This window comes from Lycorma delicatula, chromosome 7 (assembly GCF_047948215.1).
Source record: "Lycorma delicatula isolate Av1 chromosome 7, ASM4794821v1, whole genome shotgun sequence".
NCBI classification, from domain to species: domain Eukaryota; kingdom Metazoa; phylum Arthropoda; class Insecta; order Hemiptera; family Fulgoridae; genus Lycorma; species Lycorma delicatula.
The window spans coordinates 4,164,348-4,189,767 of NC_134461.1; the positions used below are offsets into that span (position 1 = coordinate 4,164,348).

The 25,420-nt window shown below is 32.4% G+C and overlaps 2 protein-coding genes across 4 annotated transcripts in view; one reads left to right on the top strand and one right to left on the bottom strand.

Annotated features, from left to right (window-relative positions):
* The window catches only part of LOC142327684 (uncharacterized), a 118,008-nt gene that overhangs the window by 59,289 nt on the left and 33,299 nt on the right, over positions 1-25,420 (bottom strand). For both annotated transcript variants that reach the window (XM_075370924.1, XM_075370923.1), the window contains exons 7-10: positions 24,856-24,980; positions 22,427-22,548; positions 7,425-7,643; positions 4,190-4,434 (exon numbers count right to left, since the gene is read on the bottom strand). In XM_075370924.1, the coding sequence (XP_075227039.1) occupies positions 4,190-4,434; positions 7,425-7,643; positions 22,427-22,548; positions 24,856-24,980 (711 nt within the window). The remainder of the gene's footprint in view (positions 1-4,189; positions 4,435-7,424; positions 7,644-22,426; positions 22,549-24,855; positions 24,981-25,420) is intronic.
* Positions 1-25,420, top strand: part of LOC142327685 (uncharacterized) — a 102,263-nt gene that overhangs the window by 6,121 nt on the left and 70,722 nt on the right. Inside the window, exon 2 of one of the 2 annotated variants that reach the window (XM_075370926.1) lies at positions 2,559-2,702. In XM_075370926.1, the coding sequence (XP_075227041.1) occupies positions 2,642-2,702 (61 nt within the window). In that variant the 5' untranslated portion in view covers positions 2,559-2,641. Of the gene's footprint in view, positions 1-2,558; positions 2,703-25,420 lie in introns of those variants that run through there. The other variant, XM_075370927.1, reaches the window with a different exon arrangement.

The following is a 25,420-nucleotide window of genomic DNA, read 5'->3' on the forward strand; positions in this document are numbered from 1 at the left end:
CCATAAAATCAAATAGAAAAAATATTACACCTTTAATTAAAAAAGCATATCATTTGTACTCTCAGTGTAAAATTGATGATCAGGATAAGACGTGGGCTGCTCATATAGTATGCACTAATTGTTCTGTATAAGAGGATGGTTGAAAGATACATGGAAGGTGCCATTTAGGTATACCATTTGGTATTTAGGTACACCATTTTTAGGTATTATAGGTATACCATTTGGTATACCTATGGTTTGGCGTGAACCCAAGTATCATGTAAACGATTGTTAAGTTTGTTTAACAAGTGATTCTGGAATTTCTAAAAAATCTAAACATACTGTAAAATGTCCTTCATTACAACCTGCAATCAAGCCTGTATGTCACAGTGAAATTATCCCAGTTCCTGAGCCATCTGTGAATGTATGTTTCAAAAGCAACGACGTAGAATCAGGCAGTACTGAAGAAGACAACAATGATTTTATTTTGAATTAGCTTCCAACAAACCACACCTTATATCACAAGGTGAATTAAATGACTTATTTAGGGATTTAGATTTACCAAAAAATCAAGCTGCACTGTTAGGATCAAGACTGCAACGTTGGAATTTACTTCAAAAAAATACAAAAATGTTGGGCTTTTGAAGCCAACAAAAAGAACTTTCTCAGTACTTTACTGATGAAAATGATTTGGTTTATTGCATAAATATTGATGATCTTATGTTGCACTTAGGACAAACTTATAAACCTGAGTACTGGCGCCTTTTCATAGATTCATCCAAGTATAGTTTAAAAATGGTTCTACTACACAACGGTAATAAATATCCTTCGATACCAGTCGTTTATGGTATAAATTTGAAAGAGATTTTATGGTATAAATTTATGATGTGATGTGATGTTCTTGAAAAAATAAATTATAAAAACATAGCTGGAACATATGTGGTGATTTGAAAGTTACAGTTATTTTTTAGGCATGGGGTTAGGTTATACTAAGTACATGTGTTTTATTTGCAAATGGGACAGCCGAGCTAGGAATAAACATTATGTTACCAAAGAGTGGAAGAAATGAGACAAATTAACTCCAAATGGGAAAAATATTATTCATGAGCCCTTAGTTGAACCCAAAAAAAATATTTTTACCCCCTCTCAATATCAAGCTAGGACTAATGAAAAATTTTGTAAAAGCAATGAAGAAGGATAGTCCTAGAATTTTGTACATCGAGCAGAAATTTCTGAATGTAAGAGAAAGAAAAATTAAAGAAGAAATATTTGTTGATCCTCAAATAAGAGAGTTGGTCAAACATAATGTATTTAACTAAAATGTTAAATAATATAGAAAGTGCAACTTGGGCTTCATCTAAAGATGTTTGCAAAAAGTTTCTCGTCAAACAAAAATCCAACAATTACCACGTATTACCACATATTGTTAATCAACTTCTTACTTCATACAGAGCTATGGGATGTAGTATGTCTTTGAAAATACATTTCCTGCACTCACATCTGGATTTTTTCCCAGGCAATCTCGAAGACGTAAGTGAAGATCACGGTGAACATTTCCACCAAGACATTTCAGTGATGGAAAGCCACTATAAAAGGAAATAGAATACTAACATGCTAGCCGATTACTGTTGGATATTAATTTGAGATATGCCTAAGGCTATCTATAAAAGAAAAGAATCAGTGAAATCATTCTAACACGGCCATGCAAAGTTATAAATTTTACCGATTTTAAATATATTTTCACTCATTGTTTTTTAAGCACAATCTATTTAAAACTAAGATTGACAGAAAAATTGTATTTACAGATATGTAATGTACGCAAGAAGGCAATTCCAGAAATGGTATCATACTTAGAAAAGCATTAAAAAAAATAGCAATTCCAGAAATGGTATCACACTTATAAAAGCATTAAAAAAATATTTTTTGTTATCAGTGTTTGTTAATTAAATTAATTCACATTAATGAAATGTTTTCATTAATTCAGACTCATAATCGGTCTAAACAGATAATAATAATTACAAAAATTATTAATCTAAAATGTTTTATTAGATTCTATTATGTTAAAATAATAAAATATTCACGTGCATCTGTTTATAAACTGAGATTATATACATTTTATATTCATGAAATGAATAAATGATTTTTATAATTAACTACATAATAAAAAACCATACACTAGAAAGAAATCTAAAAAGTAAATGTGTGTTTCAATTGTTAAACAATCATTATTATCAACAGACAAAAATATTAACAAAAATAAATTTAAATTAATACCTAAGAAATGCTAACTACAAGAAAAATTAATTCAACCTTGCATTTAAATAAATAAAAATAATTAAAACAATAAAAAATCTGGAAATACTCACAAAAGTAAGGCTTGTATGCTTCTTTTAATTTTTTTTTTTATACGGATAAAATTAATTGGTTTCTAGTTTTGTCAATACTAAATTTTTATTGGTTTTTTTTTTATTTGTAGGTTTTTATTCTATTGTTATTATTTTTCTAAACATATTTATAATAAATACCATTTATTAAAGACTGAATCTACTTGGAAAAATTCTTATATTTTTTTGGGGAAGATTGGAAAAGACTAACCAGACGGCAATGATGACTCTTCAGGGGTCCCAGAGAACCTAGTGGGGTCAGACATGTGCAATCCTGAATGAGGAAGAAAGGATCAGGACAAGGTGATAAGAAAGGACAACTTACCCATCTATATCAAGGTACTTTATTGTTGAAATTTTTCTATATAGTTGCTCGATTGATTACGTGAAGTCTTATTGTCCCTTTGCCACCATTCCTCGCATTTGATATGATCCCTTTTTCTGTATCTTTCGATCATCTAAATAATGAAGAATACTTCACTTTGGAATTACCTACTGGCGTGAAATAAATATTTTCTTTCTTAATTTTAATAGTGAAGGATGAAAGCACTAATATTTAAATCTCTTTAATTAACAGTTTAAAAAATGTTTGTAGCAAAATAACAGATTTATTCATTTAAAAATAAATAAATAGATTATTATCATGATGATTTAAAAGAAATTAACGATTCATTTGAAAATAGTGTATTTGTCTTTATAACAGCGCCATTAGTTAGTACATTAAATGTCTTTATTATTTTTTTTTTAATTTATAATCTTAAGCTTAATTTATTTTTAAGCTTAATTTGTTTTAAATGTGTTCTTTAAACGTATGGAATCATCTTAAATTTTATTTCAGTAGACATTATTAAATACTTATTTAATTCCATGTTAGCTGAGATACGGTACATTTCCTTTAAGTAAAGGGGGTCCAAACGCATAAATTGCTTTAACATCAAGTTTTTATTCCTTTTCAGAAGAAAAATAAATCGATTAATGCAAAATTACTGAAAGGATCTAAGAATTGTAAGAAATGTAAAGAAAAAGTCGATTATGTTAATAATTTATATGCCCTTTTGTTAGCTGCATGAGGAGTTCAGAAAGGTCTACAACTATAACGATTTCACAGGTGATCCTTACCTGAAAATCAATTCCAAAGTTTAGTTGATTTTATGCAGAATAGATGAAAGAACAAACTATCGACTGCAGTTTAACAACAATGCCATTAAATGTATAAATTCCATCATTATAATTGCATTTTAAATATCACCATTATGTTGATTTTTGTAAAAGATTAAATTGCGATAATAAAACAAAATGTATGGTTAATTTACGGTTAAAAATATCTTATTCTCTCACATTAGATTTTCACAACTTTATGCTAACTGTAGTTATTTTAAGTGTCCCTCAACTCGATATAAAATTACCAAACCTGTAGTTTATTTTAACTTCATATTTACTTTAGAATAAATAAACAGCTTATCATTAATTCACCTACAATGTAATGAATTTTTAAAGTGATTCCGTCAACTTGAAATACGTCAGATGTAACTAACAGTTTTCCAAATTTATTGTATTTTTATTAGATTTATATTTTAATTGCAGGAATTATTATTTTAACTTTATTATGGTTTTTTAAATTAATATACTTTTTTAATGTTTGTTGTTATTAATGAACTCAAAATTTCTAAATTTCTTAATTTTTACTTAACAAAACCGTCATTATTATCTTTTTTCAAATACGATATAAGATCACCAGCATCTTTTTATTATTGTACTGTAGATATTATTAAATATAATCAATTACTATTAAATAGAATTAATAAATATTCAAATGTTGTACAAACTTTTCAAGATAGATATATTTAGCCGGTATCATATAAAGCGGTAATCTGTCCTTAAGTTTTAGTCTTATACTTCTTGTACGTGTAAGTGATACTTCATTTTGTCCACCGGACACCGATGAAGGATTGTGAATACTATTATCGGGTACTATGAATGCTACAAGGTATTTTTCATCTCCTTCTTCTCCATGTGGTAACACACAACAGCTATTTACTTCTGATAAAACCAGCAATGCTTTCTCCACAGCCTATTGAAACAGATGTAACAAAAATATAATTTCACTTTTATTTTATAATTCATTACTCGATTATTTAAGTTATTCCTTATTCTATTATTTAAATGATCATTAAACGCACTCTAAATTTCAATAAAATATCTCAGTTTTCTCTAAAATATAAATTTTTATTGAAAAAATACAAAATGTTGGATAGAAGAAAAATGAAGCAAGATAAGAGCTCCTTTCTGTATGAATTATTTTTCTGTTTATTTTGATGTCCTGAACCTTAATATATACATATAGTTTTAAAAGATTAGCTAACAAAAAAAAGAAAAAAGTCATCTTGGCCTTTCATCCAGAGGTCCTGGGTTCAAATCCTGGTCAGGCATGGCATTTTTCACACGTTACAAAAATCGTTATCCATTTCATCCTCTGAAGTAATACCTGGACAGCGGTCTCGGAGGTTAAAGAAAAAAATGTCAAATAATAGGTTGACACAAAGCCATTTGGAACACCACTAATAAAATAGAGTAATGAAAGAATGAAATCTTTCCCAGAAGCAGTACGTTATATTCGTTTTTTAATAAGTTTTTATAACCGATATGGTAATTCGTAGACATTTGTGTTATGCTTGAAACGGTATTATATTATTAAAATTAATTTTTGTTAGTTATTAGGATTTTATTTTTATTTAGTTTGTAGGTTACACCGACACCCTAGTTTAACGTAAACATGGATCAGCTATCGACCTAAGACTGTACTTCATTTACGTTCATATCTCATTCTTGCTGTGAAGCAATACCTCATTCTTGCTGTGAAGCAATATATTACGGTTATTCCGGAGGCTTAACAGAAACGGATAGCTGTCACCTGGTCTACATTACGACTGGTGGAACAAATCTGGTAGAAATCGTGGATCTTTGTCAACTTCAGATCGAGATTCACGGTAAGCCCTCGTTATTTGATCCGACTTAAATATCGGGAGAATATTTTCGATAAAACCGTCTTCTCCTTCTGCATTAACTATTGTTTGACTCCCTTTAGAAACGGGAGAATTCATCTCTTCTGAAGAACGATCGGTCCGTGCTTGACCCTTCGTACGGGAAGATTTTATATAGGATTTGTCTACGTATATAACTGGACGATTTTCTTCTCAGTACCGCATTATGGAGCGCAGATAATGCAACCTTTTACCTCGTACATCATCATTCTCGATCAAAATTTTTCTTTTGTGTCCAGCTTTTTCCACCAGCAACCTAAAGTTTTCAGACTATATGAAGAGCCCAAATGTCCCCTTCAAAGGTTATTTGCTCCTTTACTAAAGGAGCGTTCTCACTCACAGTGTAATGAAACTCATTCACCATCAACATTTGTTGAAATCGTCCAGGTCGATTTTCAACTCCTTCCTTGACCGTTTTTCACGACGAGTACTGAATTCACTTCCACTAGTTTCGTGTTGTTCTTGTCGCTTTAAAATGCGCTGAAGGTATCTAACAGATACACCGGTCACTTTAGAAACACGAATAAATTTAATTAGTTTTAAATTTTTTACTTGTCCTTCTTCGGCTTCTTTCTTCATAAAATTATAAACATTGCCGATAATCGCTCGAGTCTGACTTTTGATAATCCTCCCGGTTTTTGCCGACATTGTGAGTTTATGTTTACACTACGATAAAATAAATCTATGAACAATTCAAATAAAGTTAACTAAAAAATCACTTTAACGACATTAATGAAGTTTTTAACGGCTAACAACTGCGAACAAAGGTCGATTATGTAAGTATTAAATCCAGTTATCGGTTATAAAAAATGAATACAATGTTTTCAGAAAGGAACGTAAACACAATGTTTTACGATCAAAGTAAGCCCAGGACGACAAAGGCTACCCGCGACGTCACAAACTACTTAAGTTTGTCGAACAGGTACGAGGATTTACCGATGGAGAAAAGCAATATTGAAACATACAGGAAAGAGGCCATAAACCACCTTCGATTGTTCTCTATAGGATCACGGATGTGTTGGTCTCTACGAATAAATAGAGTCGGTCGTGTCCAAAAGCGATTACTATTTTAAAACTTTAGCGGCAAACGATTACGTGTGATATCGAAAAAATCTACAAAAAGATAATAGAATTGATCCGTAAACACAAGCTAATCGGACAGACGATCACGATAAAGGACGAGCGTGCCTTTCAAGTATTTCTGAAGAAATTACATTATTCAATCCCGACTGACATCATAAAGAGTGAGATTGAAAAACTAGGAATAAAGTACGACGTTTTATAAACGCCCATCCTCGTATGACAAAAGAACCGTATTCTTCACAAAACTTGAGCCTCATCAGAACAACAAGGAGACATTCAAGATAAGAGAAATTGTGAACTGTAGCGTCACATTTGAACCGATGTGCCATCCCCTTGTAAGATCAAAATTTCATTAATTAAAATTTCATTCGGCTGTAACTCTGGAACCGATGAAAATAAGTACCGCGTACGATATATCGCTGAAAAGCTCTTAATGAGGGCTTATTACTGCGGTTAAGAAAAAGTCCAAAATCCAATTTTTGGGGATTTTGGGCTTTTTTGGAGGCTTTTTGTCAAGTCGATTGCGATGAAAAAAGAAGATGCACAACTAGATGTTACACCAGTGTTAAATGCAAAATTTCCACATCCTACGGCTAATTGTTTTTGAGTTATGCGAGATACATACGCACATACGTACGTACAGACGTCACGCCGTAACTAGTCAAAATGGATTCAGATATGGTCAAAATGGATATTACCGTTGAAATCTGAAAACCTAATTTTTTCGCGATCACAATACCTCATTTACTTCGTACAAGGAAGTCAAAAGAGAGAGAGAGCCAAACTCTTTTAATACAAAGTTCCTTGCATTAGCTACTAGGAGTATAATCTAACCTAGTTGAACGTATAAGTTGCCGCGCTATTTTACATCGTTTTTACTTCGTCGAAGAGTTTTTATAAAGTGTAATTTTAAATAAAAAAAACCTGTAAAACTTACTTGCAATTCAACATTATAGCCTCTTATTCTAACAGCACTATCACAACGTCCACATATTTCAAGAGTACCATCGGATAAAACATAACCCCAGTCGCCCGTTCGATAAAGCTTTGAACCGACTTTGAAATCGACATGTGCAGGTCGTTCGATAAATTTTTCTGCATTAAGATCCGGTCTGTTTAAATACCCGATAGCGAGCGTAGGTCCACCGATGTATATCTGAAAGAAAGCAGTACGATTTCATTAACACTAGAGAGATCATTTTTTTAAAAATATACTTAAACTATTATTTATTATAAAATGTTAGAATAGATACGATCCAAACGTATCGTTATGAGCAGAGTCCAGATCAGAGCGACTTCTCTTACTATACAAGTAAGGACATACTAGCTTGAACTGCCATCGGCTGTAAGAATAATAATAATAATTATTGTTATTATTAAACTGTATTATGACTATTAATTTATTTTCTGAATTATATGTATAATATAATAACATAATTGTGTAACATAATTAAAACATCAGTATTACTCTCATTTTATGAACTAATGATTATAAAATTATTCGGAATAGTTTAAATTTAAAATTTTGTATTTTTAACTTATATTTACTGTGTATATATATTTTTGTACTACTGTGTAATATACAAAGGCTGTAGGTAGCTGTCCTATTGCACAAAAATACAAATAAATAAATAAATTATTATTATTAATTATAGTGTCTTATAGTAACTATAATTTTATTTTGCTATAACATTTAACTACCAACATTTTAAAAATGAAGACTGTATTTATTTCCGTTTCTGGAATTCATTTTTTTATACCTACCTAATTTCAGTATAGTTTTTTACCGTTTTCATTGTCTCTTTGTAATACCATCCAATCATACATAACATACTGTCGCGAGTTCGCGGCTCGATCAGGATATTGAGAGATTAATAATTGAAAATGTTTATATAATTACAATTTATCGGTTTAAAAACATAAGTAAAACAAAACAAATCAAAAATAATAATGACAATAGTAATAATAATAATAGTAAACGACAATAACAAAACAAATAATAAAAATAGTAATCACAATCAATAGTAATAATCAGAATAATAATGATGACAACAGCAAACAATAATAATAATAAATATAGATAATAATAACAACAACAATAATAAACAGTGATTACATACAAAACAGAATTTAAGTCGTCAGGATTTATTCCCAAGAAGATAAATAATGAAATTCAGTCCTATTGACAAAAGATATTAGCATGACCGCTAGTCTTAACACTTTTAACCAAACTAGTATTGTATTAACAACAACAGTAAAATTGTTAAGACAACTATAAAGTTCTTTCAGACAAATAAAACTGCTTTCACAAATAAAACTACTTTAACAATTGACGAATGAATTTTAGTTCATCATCTCTTTCACTTATAGTCTTACAATAACTCACCCAACCGTTTCTTCTTTACATGCACTGGAATTATTCGTGACGTCACCTTAATCGCGTCGATCCTAGTTCACCAGAACTTTGCTCCTTCACTGACCTCCTCGCGGAATACAGTAAAATCTCCTTATTCGCGGGGATTAGAGATCGTAAAAGTACCGCGAATATAGAACGGAACTAATACTTTTAAAGAAGAACCTTTAGGTTTTATGTAAAATGAAAAAAAATCAGAGGTACTTACTTAGGGCGATGTTATTGATGAAATACAGACGATAATATTAATTATAAGCAACGGTTTAGCACAGTACATAGGTATACTACCCAACAAATATTTAACAAAGTAGAGTATATTTCCTAATTTACTCGTAAGCACTTACCGTACTGTTTGATTTGAAATTTCACTACAGTACGTGCAGCATGTAGATATTCAAATCGTACTCGGTAATCGCCTTCAAAAGTCAAGAAAACAGCACTACAGTACTACGTACGCTAAAAATAAAATTTCTGTAAAGGAGATTTACAAAACTAATCTATAGTATTTTGAATTGCATTTACAAAAATTTGTAATTTTTCCTCGTTTCGCTCTTGTTTTTAAATCCGTGTGAAGTTCTGTGTATTCTTGCATGGAATCTTCAATTTTTCACTTAAAGATTAAGCTTCTATTCAAAGATGGATCGACATCTATAAAAAACTGAATAAGATCACGGCGTAGTTTAATGCCATCGGTAAGCGTTTTCACATTTCACGGTTTTCCAGGGATCGTATTTCTATCTCTTCACGTTCATTCATACTCTATCTGCGCCATTGAATCTTTTAATATTTTTATTTTTTAATGTCACTACAAAATTTAATTTACGCGAATACGGAAAATTTTAGCCGCAAATATAGAAAAGACATCGCAAAATATTGCACCGCGAATACGAAAGTTTCACTGTACTCTTTTGAAGAATCTCCTCGCAGACTGACATCCTAACGTCTCGCTTAGACTGATTTGCAGAACTAATTTCAACCGGTCTTCCCCGGAGAATTAATACTCCTATCTTCTTTACCTGCCGGACCAGATCCCAGTTGAGCGTGAGAACGATCGGCCGAGCCCATCCATTTGTTCCATTTTCTTTCGTTCCCGTTCATTCCTAACCCGAGTCCGGTAACTCTTCTCACGGAAGAACATCTGTTTAGGTGCGTCAGCGAGCAGTACTGCGAAAGACGATCGTTAAACAGACTTGTTATCTTTACTAAAAGGATTTATTTTAGTCCCTTTCTGGATTCCTCTCATTATTATCTTTTCTACTACTTTCTTCTTAATCGCCCCGTTACTCAGGTCCGTTATATCGGTCTTGTTACGATAATTTATTTTCTAAAGCCTCAGACCGGTGTCTGATATGTTTCAGGAATAAGATTCCGGCATCAAACGTATCTTATATGTTTTATAAGATGTTTTACGTATTATATCTTCATATCTTATATTCTACTCGTGAAAACGACGGAAAAAGTAAATATAATAAACATATACCCTAAAATGTTTCGTTTGTGAGTTACGGCTAGTTAAAAATTTTGCTCGGATTTCAGCTACCCCGGTGAAATGTGGTGCGTAGAAGTTTTTATTAAATGTTGATTGAGCCCTCCATTTTCAACACATTTATTGGCACGCTTCTGTACTCCTTTTGTTACTATTTTTAGTTCTTCAGGTCTGTCCTTAAGTTTCTCAACCGCATCCGTAATGCGGACAATTAATTCCTCACGAGAATGTATTTTTGTTTTGTTTACGATATTTTTCATCCACCCCCAGACGCAAAAATCTAAAGGTGTTAGATCAAGTGGACCTTGGTGGCCAAGAATATAGACCGCCACGACCGATTCATTTTTCAGAGAAATGATTTAAGCGAGCGGAAACGGCTCAAGAAAAGCGGGAAGGCGCGCCATCGTGCTGGAGGTATAATTTGCGTCTCAGAGCTAGAGGAACATCTTTAAGCAGCTGCGGTAATTCTTCTTGAAAAAAGTTAAATAGCCTCGGCATTTAAGCGGCCGGGTAATATGAACGATCCAAACAGCTGATTGTGAAGAAGGGAGCACCACATATTGACGCTAAATCGCTGTTGAAAGTTACCTTCCACCGTTTCGTGAGGTTTTCCTTTGGCCCTTTACGCCCATCGCGTAAGTTGTTGACGCCATTTCGAGTGAAATTTGTCTCGTCTGAAAACAAAATGTACTTATAGAGTTGTCGATTTGTATTCCAACAACTGTAGAACTCCAAGCCAAGCGGACTGTCTCCAGGATGTAAATGAACTGGCAGTTTACAATAAGGATAAAACTTGTTTTGTCGTTGTGTAATAGACGCCTGGACCGCGCTGAACTGAATCGGTAATAATTTCATCGATAACAGTGACGTGTTGGACAGATCATTCGTAACTGTACGAATATTGGATTATGAACCTGTTTCCCGAAGATTGCGAAAATTCGCGCTAATTGCGATCGGATCTAGAATCCTGCGTTTCGGAAAACGTATTTCATATTCTACTCCGGTTGATGTAGCATAACCATTACACACACCCAAAAGAAATCCAATATCAGCGTCTTCCTCTGTTATAAATAAGTTCGGCATTATTTCAATGGCACGTTCGAAAACTGAAATTCATAACAAACCTTCGCTAACGGCAGCAGAGTTCACAGCATCCGATATACTTAATTTACCTTACAGAATGATTTAAACACTAATACAGTACTGTGCATTGTTGGTCAGCTGTTGTTGCCAGCAGCTGACCCAACTATTTTAGTGCCGACTTTGAAATAATGCTTTTCCAAATAATTTATTATATTTCTATCGTTAATATGAAAATTATTATCTGTGATTTCTATTTATTTATAATTTATAATTGTTGTGTAATGTCCAGATTTTTAACGGCAATTTTTAACAGAAAATTTTGTTTTTACAAATTTTTCACATCACCAAAAAAGAATTTGGTTTTTGATCGCATTAAGTAAGTACTTTTTTAATAAATGTAGTAAAGTACTGTTTCTAAATAAAATTCCAATATTTCTTACTTTTCTTTGTTTTTTCAACTTATCTTAAACCGTTTTGTTTAAAACTTTTATATATTTATTATCCGTTTAACAAAGTTGTTGTACGTCAAACATAAAAACTAGTATTAAAATAAACTTCCACTTACCAACAATTTTAAAAGTATATATCCGAGTAATGAAGAGGTGTTGCGGCAAATAGATGAAGAAAGAAGCATTTGGAAAAGTATAGTTAAAAGAAGAGACAGACTTATATGGCCACATACTAAGGCATCCTGGAATAGTCGCTTTAATATTGGAAGGACAGGTAGAAGGGAAAAATTGTGTACGCAGGCCACGTTTGGAATATGTAAAACAAATTGTTAGGGATATAGGATGTAGGGGGTATACCGAAATGAAACGACTAACACTAGATAAGGAGTTTTGGAGAGCTGTCCAGTCAAACCAGTCAAATGACTGAAGACAAAAAAAAATTCCGAGTACTTTCGGGTGTCATCAGGGATTTCCCAAAATGTGTTAATGAAAATTCAAATGTATAATCGTATTTAAATTAAAATTGTTACCTTCATAACAGTCGGTTGTCAAGAAATAAAACTAAATTGCACGTCAATAAGACCGTAACGTCATGCTCGTAAGATGTTTGCGACTATTATTAACGTAACAATTTTAATCTAAATACATTTATACGCGTACATCTGAATTTGAATTAAATCTTTTGGGAAATCCCTGATGATGTTGTAACTGCTCCTAATATTTACTTTTCAAATTGTTGGTAAGTGTGGAACTTTATTTTGTATTAATACCGACGGTATTAATCAACAGAGTAGTGAACTGGGCTGATGAAGCTAGAAGCGGCACTAGGCGGACGAGAAGTATTCCTCTACTTGTTTCTCTCGATGTGAAGAATGCGTTTGGATCCATCGCATGGAAACATATAAATACAGCACCGGTAGAGAAAGGAATTAGTCCATACTTGCGGACACAGGTAGAGGAGTATCTCAGAGATCGAAGGTGTGCAGTCAGCGCACAAGAAGAAGAGGTACTTTTTAGCATGTGCGGTGGTGTGCCACAAGGCTCAGTGCTCGGTCCACTGTTATGGGTCCTGGCCTTTGATGTAGTCCTCCAGCAGACATTCCCTGAAGGGGTTCAGCTTTTGGCTTACGCTGACGACTTGGCAGTACTCATTCAGGCCAAAACAATTGATGAGGTAAAGGATAAGGCAAATTCAGCATTCGAAATAGTCGGTAGATGGCTGCATTCAAGAGGACTACAGCTCTCGGTGGATAAGTGCAAATATATCAAATTTACCGGTAGAAGGGTGTTGGTACCAGTGGATATATATATAGAAGGTAATAATAACATTGCTGAAGTTCAGGTATTGAGATACTTGGGAGTTACTCTGCAAAGAAATTGTCGTTTCACTGAACATGTGTTGAACGTCTGTCATAGCGCAGGGAAAACAATTAAAAGCTTGAACGTTATTATGTCAAAGCACAGAGCTCCTAGGGTATCGAAAAGGAGACTATTTGCGACAACCGTTGTCTCATCGATTTTGTGTGCGGTTCCTGCACGGTGGCCCGCTATGACTATTAACAGGAACAAGGACAGATTAAAAAAGATACACGGGAGGGTATTGCTTGGAGTAGCATCCGTTTACAGAACGGTCTCGTATGAGGATCTCTGTGTGCTTTCTGGTGTGCCCCCTATTGATCTCATTGCTAGACACAGGGTTGAGAGGTTTTTAGGACGTGTGGATAATGAAGTCAGACAAGATATTAATAATATATGGCAGGAAAGATGGCTGCAGGCTGGGGTAGCCAGATGGACCAGATCCTTGATTCCTGATATAGTTAGATGGACAGGCAGACGCCACGGAGAAATAGATTACCACGTCACACAGTTTTTAACTGGCCATGGGTGCTTTAATGAATACCTCCACAAAGTTGGCAAAAGAGATCAACCTACGTGCATGTATTGTTACGAACGTGACGATGTAGAACATACTTTCCTGAATTGCCAAAAATGGCAAATGCTAAGATACAATGCTGGTATTGACGGAAAGACTCCGAGAGAGATAATAGATCATATGCTCAGTAGGGTAGAGAATAGGAGAAAGGTTGTAGAGTTCATAAGGTCAGTCCTTAAACAAAAAATTATAGATGAAAGGAATATGGGTTTTTAGATTGTAATTAGGGTGGACAGCCTCAGCGGTGAGAGCCAGCATGCTGAGGTGTGCTGGTTTCGATGAGCCGCTGAGGACTCCTTGGGTTGACTGTTAGGTTTTCTTAACTAAGTTAAAAAAAGGGAAAAAATCTCAAAAGAGCCAACCGGTAGGCCTGACCTGCCATGCCGGTATATAGCCGGTACGTGGGGAGGGCCTATTACAGTAACGGACACTCCCCTGGGTGGCGTAATACCATCAAGTCGGTCCGGCCCAGGGAAGTAGAGAAGTTAAAAAAAAAAATACCAACGGTGCCAAATTCTTAGTAAATTAAATAAAAAACTAGTGTTTTCCACCCGAATTTTTTGGTTTTCACCCCACATTTCTCAAAAATATTGCAGATACGGTTCTGGGATCTATTTTTCAGATAAAAACCATAAGAATTTTTAATTCTGTTTCTTAATAAGGTCCTAAAAATTTCATTACGATTTCATTTCACCGGAGTAGTTGAATTCCGAGCGAAATATTTCGCCAGCCATAACTCGCAAACGAAGCATTTTAGAGCGTATGTTTATATGATTTTTTCCATTATTTTTGCGAGTAGAATAATTTATGAAATTTTCGGGAGAACTTCTTGATAGACTCTGTATATCTAATTTATTATATTAGAATGAATCGATGAAGACAAACAATTGAATAAAGAACAATAAAACAAGTTACTTTTTCGTTTCTCCCCCCCCCCCCCAAAGTTTGCAAGTTTTTCACCTGGAAATAACTCAAAGCAGCAGGAAATATTGATATTAACAATAACCAGGTTGATAACACACTAACGTTCTGTTTTAGACCGGCATTTTAAACATTCTCCACGTTAGCATATTAAAAATATAAGCCTTATTGCTTATAATTATACCGGTCAATATAGAATTTGGAACTGAAAAGGGAGTAGATGTTCTATAAAGTATTTTATATGCCGAATCTGAATATGTATTTCGAAACAATCCATCACGAAAATTTCTGAAGTTACAATCCCTTAAATTTATTTGTTCCATCGTTTGTGGAACAAACAATACAAATAAGTTACTACGTCCGTAGTACGTTTGCTTATTCGCATCTGATTTATATTGCGATGCGTGCTGTAGATTTATATTTGATACGTAACAGTCGAACGATGTCATTTCACGTCAAGCCAGACATGTATAGACGTGTTAGCGAGTCGAGTAACGGGTAATTCGACGCGATGACATTTTCTTCAGCATGAGTTCGACTTTTGATACGACTTGCTGTGTTCTTTAGTTATGGCAGTTGTTTTATCATACGCATATTATAAAGATTGTTTCGTAAGTGATGGCGTAAATTTAGCGAAAGATTTCTACGATGAACAACTTTTTGTATTATTTTATTGAACATCAAGATTCGTTAAGTTTGTTTGTTTCGCGCTCTGTTTTATTGTGCTTCACGGTGAAACAATTTTACAAAGTATTTTAAGTAATTAAGGATTAATAAATTATAACTTAATTATTTTTATAATTAGTAAGTATTTCTGTAATATTTCAGTTTACTTTCATTTATTAAAACATTTTGAATTTTACAATGAACAAAAGTCGGGCTTGTAAAAGTTCTCCAGATATTTTTTGTTACGTTTGCGGAGAATTCACCACGAAAACAGTACCGAATCTTCTGAGAAGCGCTTACAAACATTTTTGACTGTCACTTTGGAGACCAAGATAAATCCTGGGCTCCAGTTGTAGCACGCATCATGCGTTAGGTTAATTAAAATAACCCGGTGATTAAAAGGAAAAAACGAACATTTGCCTTTCGGCTTACCTGACTTGTCGAGAGCTTACTAACCGTTATGATGACTGCTATTTTTTCTTCACAAATGTTACGGGTTTCAATTCAAACAATAAAAGCAGTATATCATACCCAGATGTTCGTTCAGCTATGAGACCGCTACTTCATGGTGTTAATTTACCGATTCCGATCGCTCCAACTTCTTAAAAAGAAATTTCTGACTCGCCGGAAGGCTCGATCGATGAATCCTCAACTTCAATAGATATTAATTACATTCCAAAAGATTCAAATACTGAACCTCGCCTCATCACACGAGTAGAACTAAGCGACCTAATTCGTGACTTGTATTTGTCAAAACGACGTCTAGAACTCCTAGGTTCACGTCTTAAAGAATAGAATTTATTAAACGCGGATGCTAAAATTTCAGTTTATAGACATCGAAATGAAAATTTACCGAAATACTTTAGAAGAGATGATTTTATTTGTTCCTGCCGTGATGTTAGGAAGCTGAAGTCTGACCCGGACATCGAATATGTTCACGATCGGCGTTTATTTATAGACTTATCAAAAAGAAGCTTAAAGACAGTGCTGTTGTACAACTCGAATAAATTTTCTTCTATACCGGTAGCACATGCTGTAGGAATCAAAAAAAAGATATGAAAGTACGTCAAAAATTGTAAAAGCTCTTAAGTATGATGAACACTCGTGGCAAATCATCGCTGACCTGAAAACGATAGGGCTTCTTCTCGGTCTTTCTTTCTTTTTTCTGTTTAGCCTCCGGAACCACCGTAAGGTATTACTTCAGAAGATGATGAGGGTGATATGTGTGAATGTAAATGAAATGTAGTTTTCAGGTCGAAGATTCCTGACGCGTGTTGTTAATTGAAACCTAACCACCAAAGAACAGCGGTATCAACGATCTAGTACTCAAATCCGTATAAAATCAACTGCTTTTACTAGGATTTTAATCTTAGAATTCTGGACCCAGAGTGGCTTTACAAAATATATTTGTATCTTGTGTCTGCGGGATAGTCGGGCTACAGATAAACACTACGCAGTTAAACACAGACCAAAAAGAAATCGACTTACCCCGGGAAAGGAAAATGTTGTCAATATTCCCCTTGTCGAAGCAGATCGTATTATTTTACCACCTCTACACGTAAAACTAGGCCTGATGAAGAATTTTGTAAAAGCATTAGATAAAGATGGAGACGGCTTTAAATATTTAGCCGAGCTTTTTCCACGATTAAGCAAAACCATATTAAAAGAGCGAGTATTCATCGGGCCACAAGAAGATTAATTCGTGAAAATGTATTTAATAGCAAACTGAATCCTGAAGAATCAGCGGCGCGTAAGTCATTCAAAGTTGTCGTTACTGGTTTTCTCGGAAACAAAAAAGCTCGGCTTATAAATGAACTCTTAGTGAACTACAACAATTTAAGCTGCAGAATGTCATTGAAAATTCATTTTTTACATTCTCATTTGAACTCAAACTCGGGTGACATCAGCGACGAACCAGGAGAAAGATTCCACCAAGATATATTGCAGATGGAACAATGTTATCAAGGCAGTTCTAATGAATCTACGATGAGTGAGAACTGCCGGATGATAAAAATAGAAGACTTAAGAAAATAAGAAAAAAGAAATTAAGAAAAAACGAAACGTCTGCAAAATAAAGGTAGGAATTTTAATTGTAATTATTATTATTATTATTATTATTATTATTATTATAGAAGTTTCTCAACAATTTACAAAAATCTGAGGGCGATGAAGAAAATCCGCCGATTTCATTTTAAGATTAAGTATAAAAGATACATGTTTTTCACCTACTTTTATCTCAGTTCCAAATTATTTATATTTTTTTTATTATTTACTGTAAAACTTTTTTTACCATGAGAGGTTAATAATTAATAATAAATCAATATATCTAAATTAGAAAGAAAAAGGTTAAAAAAAAATACGTATATGAAGTAGAATTCGAATCGATGTGCCTTCCCCTTGTAAGATCCAAATATTTCATTAATTAAAGTTTCCTTTGGCTATAACTGTGAGCCGATGAAAATAAGTACCGCTTACGATATATCGTTGAAAAGTTCTCGACGAGGGCTTGTTACTCCAGTTAGAAAAAGTCCAAAAACCAAGTTTTTTTTTGATTTTGAGTTTTTTGGACGCTTTTGGTCCAGTCGATCGCACCAAAAGGGAAGGTACACAACTAGATGTTACTGCAGTTTAAATTCAAAACTTTCACATCCTACGGCTAATCGTTTTTGAATTATGCGAGATCCATACTTACGTACAGACGTCACGCTGAAACTAGTCAAAATGTATTCCAGGGATGGTGAAAATGGATATTTCCGTTGAAATCTGAAAACCGAAATTTTTCGCGATCACAATACTTCCTTTACTTCGTACAAGGAAGTAAAACTGTTAATGAACTTACTCTGGTCAGGTGATTGTAGCTTTTTCGATGAATGAAACTCGTCGTTATGCTACCAGTAATATACGTACGTATTCTTATGATGCGGAAATAAATTTCAACCTATTAAATGTTACAACAATTTTTTTTCTTAATGTTAACTCTGTTCAATCGATCTTTTTTTTCTATGACTAATATTACTAACTTTCATTTTTTTTAATCTTACTAAATTAAATTTTTATCATATATCGCTGAAAAAATATAATATTTCAATAAACAGTTCATTTTTAAACTATTAAATATAACATCAAAGTAATTTCTGAACAGGTTTCTCTTATGTTTTTGTTAGGTATATTCTTCAACAATTAAGAAAAATTATATCGTAGCACGCTTGGCTTCATTCAAAAGACCGTAAATCTTCAGCTAATGACTATTTCAGTTATATTATTTTTTATAGAAATTAATTATATTTAATCGCATAATCTTTTAATTTAAAGAAAAAGTCTGTATCTAGCAACACTAAACCGGAAAAATTCGGTAAATTTATCCCGATTTATGATTTTGCTTAGTAAATAAAATCTTTATCTATCGCCGAATAGATACAGCAATTTATAAACAATTTATTGTTTATTTGAATTATATCGTTTAAATGAAAATAGAATTTATTTAGCGGTGTAAATTTTACAATGCTATTTAAAAAATCGACCGATCGCTAATTTCATCGAGCAACTTGGGGCTTGTCTGAACCGAATTCAAACATAAATCTTTGCGAAATTTTGTTTCAGAATGATAACCGCAACAGAATAAAAGTATTTTTATGCAGGTTAGCGGTCGCTTCGCTTGAAAACTACAAAACTGATTTTTGCCGATTCCGATATACGTTTGGGTTCTGTCGATTGAAAATGAAACGCGTTAAAAACCTGAAAATTTTCAAGTCTTTCAATTTTTTTAAATTTCAAAACAAATAAAATTTTACGCAGAATATTAAATAAAAGAAAATAATGAGGTGCAAAAACCCTAAAGTTTAAAATTACATTTTTCTAAAATTATAGATAAGAAATATTTATTTCTAGTTTTTTGTTTTTATAAAGGAAGCTGTTGAATTCCCTTCTGTAGACAGGCTCGATAACAAGCGATTTGTATTTCCAATTACATTTTAAGTCAACGTAAACCGTTAACCGGCATATACTCTAATTACTCTGCAAACAAAAACGGATACGATTGTGTGTTTTCTAATTAATTCCAAAAGCCCGTTCTAATACGATAAATTAGATATATTTCGAGAAAAAACATCCGTAGTTTTAGGAAACTTTCAAGTATTGTAAAATCACTTATAAAAAATATTTGAGATTTTTTTATCTTAGATAGATTTGTAAATTCGAAAAGATAAAACTAAACGCTTCGAAACCGTAAAACGAAATATAATCGTAAATAATTTAAGAAATACAAATAAAATTCAACAAGTAATTATGATAATACGATTTTTTTAAATAAATAAAACAATAGACTTCGTTGTCGTTTGACAATTTACAAACAGATTTAAGCTCCTTTGTCTGTGGTCATTATAAGCAGAATTGTTGACAGTATCTGTTTTCAAATGGCTAGCGCTACTTTCTAAATAGCAGAAATATTTTAACATAGCTTCTAAAACATAAATAATAATAATAATAATAATAATAAACAATCAAGCGATCAGAAAACAACAGATAAAATATCAGTCTGGTACTAGTTTGTCGATAAAATCATATTCCTACATGAAGATGAATAGGCAACACGCTCCTCGCATTTGTCGACGAATTAAACTTGACCTTTTAATGTGAGCCGATAATGTTTTGTCTGTTTTTATCTCCTACACTAAATGTAATAAAAATTATCAGCTTGCATTACGGAGCGCAAGCGTACTGCCGGGTTAATTATCTACAATAACTCGATTGTTTGTCGACGGATTTTTACAAATAAGGTGTCATTATGTTCAAAATAAAATACTTAATATATTTGTAATAAGAAAAAAATTTTATCGAACAAACAATTACAAAAATATTGAAGTTTAAAAAATTAATATGGGCGCCATGTTGAAATGTTTGAGGACGACTGACGTTTATAAATTGTTTATTTTGTGGAATAAGACGCTAGTCTTAGATTTGCCAAATTTAAAGTCGATTTACCCGTTCCTGAGAAATAACTTCTTTGTTGAAAATCACATAATGGCGTCCAGAAGGAAAACAAAGCAAAATAGGACTTACATCGAATACGACTTATGAACTGTTTTGCTCATTTTCGTGTCCCGAATCAGCACCTGAAGTTCGGGGAATACGTCCCGGAACATTCTTTATACGTTCGATTACAAGAACAGAGCATTAACGCAAAAAAATCGATCTTTTCAAATAACAAATATAACGTTTACAAAGTCGTACGTGTACACCTGTTGAAATAGCGTTAACAAAATTGTTTTTAACTCGCCTACCTTCATTAATTAAATTACAAAATTACTTAAATTACAAAAAAATCAGACGGGCGGATAAAGCGACAAATCGATGAAGAAAGAGACATTTGCAAAAATATAGTTAAAAGAAGAGACTGACTTATAGGCCACATATTAAGCCATCCTGGAATAGTCGCTTTAATATTGGAGGGACAGGTAGAAGGAAAAAATTGTTCCGGCAGGCAACTTTTGGAATACGTAAAACAAATTTTTAGAGGATTTAAGATGTAGGGGGTATAACAAAATGAAACGACTAGCAATAGATAGGGAATCTTGGAGAGCCGCATCAAATCGGTCAAATAATTGAAGACAAAATAAAATAAAAACCTTCATTACCTTTCAGAAAAAGGAATCGTGCGGTACAGCGATACGGGTTAATCGCATCGTGTAAGGTGAATGCGGTAGAAAAAAGTACCTGTATCTGTTATTTCAAAAGAATCGCAGTCGTTTCATTTTCTCCTCGACTTTAAACGAATAAATTTCAATATTAAACGGAAAAATAAGTAAAATTTGAGAACAGAAACGGACAAAAATTAATATCCTTTCGTAAAATTATCTTCGTATATTTTACGCGATTTAAAACGAATAACGTAAATCGTAAATACTACTGCCCTCGGAGAAGAAAAATCTTAGACGGTCGCACACATAATTACGATATGATACACAAACCGTAAAGTATACAAATAATAATAACAAATTAGACAAAGAAATAAGTGAAATTTGTAGCGAATCAAAACGCATATAAAGATATTTTTATAGAGAATATTAATAAGAGATAAGTTTCAAAAATACAAATAATAAATTTGTTTATCCGAACAAAAGAACAGATTAATCTATTTTCTCCGTACATATTAACACTATCCTGAAACCTCCTAATAAATACAAATGACAAGGAGTCCTAAAATCGAATCAATAGAAAAATCTTAATTTCACCTTAGGAAACCCTGAAATTATTTATCTAAAATTTGTTTAATCCTCACACTTTCTCTTTTCTGAAATCATAATCATTTATTAGGACGTTTTTACTAAAATCACAATTTACATCTGCAAATATAATATTTAACAAAAAAAATACAATTTGTTCATTTAAATCGATCGATGTATGTATGCTAATGAACTTCACCTAAAAACAAAATTCACGGCCGCTAATAAACAAGGTAAACTACCTACGCGCCTTGCATTTATTCGTACAAGTACACCCTCATCACTTAACCGAGTGCAATGTAATGCGTGACTAAATTGAATTTTTTATTCATTTTCATTTGTATTAATCTTGTTCTACACTGATTTTAACATACTGAGGATGTTAGATCAAAACCTATAGCTTTGCTCTCAAAATTGGATTTTATACCGAATAAAACCGTTATAGTACGTATAACCTATCTAATCATAAATTAATGTAAATTTAAGAATACATACAAGTATTATATAAGAAACAATCTATATACGTAGAAAAATTAATTTTTTTAAATCGTTCTTTTTTTTACATATATCACTAGAACAGATAAATAGAAGCAGTATATAAAATTAAATTTTACTTAATTTTCAACAACACAAGAGACTGATAGAACAACTTTTCCTTAAATAAAAATAAAAAATTCAACGTAAACTTACCGCGCTTAAAATAAAAAGTCAAAACAATAGAAAATTAATAGTTTACATAACGAATGTTAAATAAAGTATTTTATTACCTCACCGGGTTCTCCGATTTTTTTTACATCTTTGTTTTCATCCATTACAACAACATGAACTTCTGGAAAAATTTTTCCGACTGAACAGAATTTTCTCGGTTCGCCAAATTTGTTTGATATATCTGAGAAAAAAAGAATTAAAATTGAAAATGTTTAATCGACTACTTTTTTTTTTAAATTAAAGCCGACTCTAAATATCGGCAGTAGCTATGAAAAATCTTTTGTTACATTTGAACCGTTTAGGAATATTTTTTCTAGGTAGATAGATTTTTATTAAATATATTGTCCGGTATGTTGCGATTAATAATTACCGACAAAAACTAGCGTAAGTGACAAATTAATAGCAAGCACGATGTAAACTATTTATAAAGTACTTTTCAAATCGATCTATATATATATATATAATACATTGTAACCCACCGCGTCGGTCTACTGGTGAACGGATCTTCCCAAATCAGCCGATTTGGAAGTCGAGAGTTCCAGCGTTCAAGTCCTAGTAAAGACGGTTATTCTTACACGAATTTGAATACCGGATCGTGGAGTGGATACCGGTGTTCTTTGGCGGTCGGGTTTAAATTAACCACACATCTCAGGAACGGTCGAACTGACGCTGTACAAGACTACACTTCATTTACACTAGTACATATCATCCTCCGAAGTAATACCCGAACGGTCATTACCGGAGTCTAAACAGGAAAAAAAAAAAAATTAATATTGCGTTTTATATTAAGCGGGAGTTGCCGTCTCCACTGACCGCCCTCTCCTATTCAGCTTTCCTTCCGTTTACGTACCGACATAATACGCATACACCGCACCACGAACACTACATATTGCAACATACTCGTATACCCTTATATAGCGACTTAATATCTTACACTCGTTCTTCTCTTCTCTAAGATAGGGAATCTTGGAGAGCTGCATCAAACCAGTCAAATGACTGAAGACAAAAAAAAACTCGTTCTTCTTACGCTTACACTCGGCGGTTTTGTGTAAGTTTATATGTAAGGTCGCACACGGACAGAGAGGTAACCGATGTTTATTCGCCGAGGGACCATCGGAGTAGAAAAGGTTATAATAAATGATAATATTTGCACGTCAATACCTGTTTATATGTATTTAATGCGTATAAACAGAAGCGACTTCTGACTCCGGGAAAGGGAATAGGAAAAGCGGAGAAAAGGGAGAAAGGGTAAAAGGGTAAAGGGGAAAAAGGGAAAGGTTAAATCTTGTGAAGTTCCGTAATGTTCATTTTGTTAATGTTTTATCAAACATTCAATCGTGTTCATTTAATCTATCTATATATATATATATATATATATATATATATATATATATATATATATACTCAAATCTAGCAATAGCGAAGCATTGCCGGGTCTGCTAATATATAGATATTTATAAATTATATTTAATTCTATTATAATGTTAATATTTAATAACGTTAAACAAATTAGATTTGCTATTGAAACCGATAATGTTAGATCGGTAAGTTTTTTTAGATTTAAGAATAAAAATTAATGAAAACAATTAGAGTTTTTAGACGATCAAGACATCATAAATACTATTGTCCTTGGAGAAGAAAATCTTAGACGGTCACACACATAATTACGATATGATACACAAACCGTAAAGTATACAAATAATAATAACAAATTAGACAAAGAAATAAGTGAAATTTGTAGCGAATCAAAACGCATATAAAGATTTTTTTATAGAGAATATTAAGAAGAAATAAGTTTCAAAAATACAAAAAACTTCCTTAATTCCATTTGAAAAAGCAAGAAACATAATACTTATAACCGTACAAATAAAGTAGCAAATATTTACGACTGTGAAAATCGTTTTACATCTTTTCGCAGAATATTTCAATCGCATTAAAATTATACGGTGTCGTTAATAAAATTAATCGTAATGAACGAAAAGAAAAGATACGTTAGTAAAAATGATACATTCTTTTTTTAACGGGTATTTTTTAGAACATTTGAGAACATACATAATACACGCATCACTCGTAACAAAAAAAAATTGTTCAAATGTAGCTTATAACCTAATAATATCAGGTATCACATGTAAACATACGATAAGAAATATGAAAATAATTTTAAAATATTTCAAATAAATAATAAACTCGAATATTTAGAAAAATATTATTTTTAAAAATACAATTATAAATGTAAATACGCTTGTAAATGAACAGGTCGATTTTGAAAATTTTTATTTTATATTACATAATGCGTTTTGAGACAAAACGCTTACGATTTATTAATGAAAATGCCGAGTATAAATATCACGATTAAAGAAAATTATATTTCTTCAATATACTCGTACACAACCGGCTTATCGTGGATTTAAAAGCCGATAATGTCTGAATATCGCATCAAACACGTAACTTAGAAATAAATTGAACTGTAAATAAACTGATACTCCACCAGAGGTAGCGATGTCATGACACTCAGATATACTGTATAAATTCAGCAACTGAACCCACGGTAATAGACCGGCCAACTTATCTCTCAATGATGTCGTCACCACTTCGCCGCAAAATATTATTTGCCTGTCAGCACACAAAGTAACGTTAAAAAAAATAATAATTTTATTCGGATTATTTATTTATTTATATCGTTTAGAATAATATTTGTTCAAACTTATGAAATTTCCTTTATATATCTGCGCGATTGTTGTTATAATCCGACGCAATTCTTCTTAGAAAGTTTACGATGTATCGCTGCAATATTTAAGAATTTTTTCTTCATTTATACGCTATTAAATATTTATTTTTTAAATTCTGTAAAAAATGTTTTCAATTTAGCCCGCTGTCGGAACAGAAGCCGCAATAAAAGGAACATTATTTTGGAAAAAATGTATGTTAAAAAGTGTTTTGATTTGATCGTACCGTAAAATTTAGTTTTCTGATATTTTGATCGTTCGAAAATTTACCGTCAAACGTTTTAATTTTTTAAATAATTAAAAACAAACGCATCACGGAAATTTTTC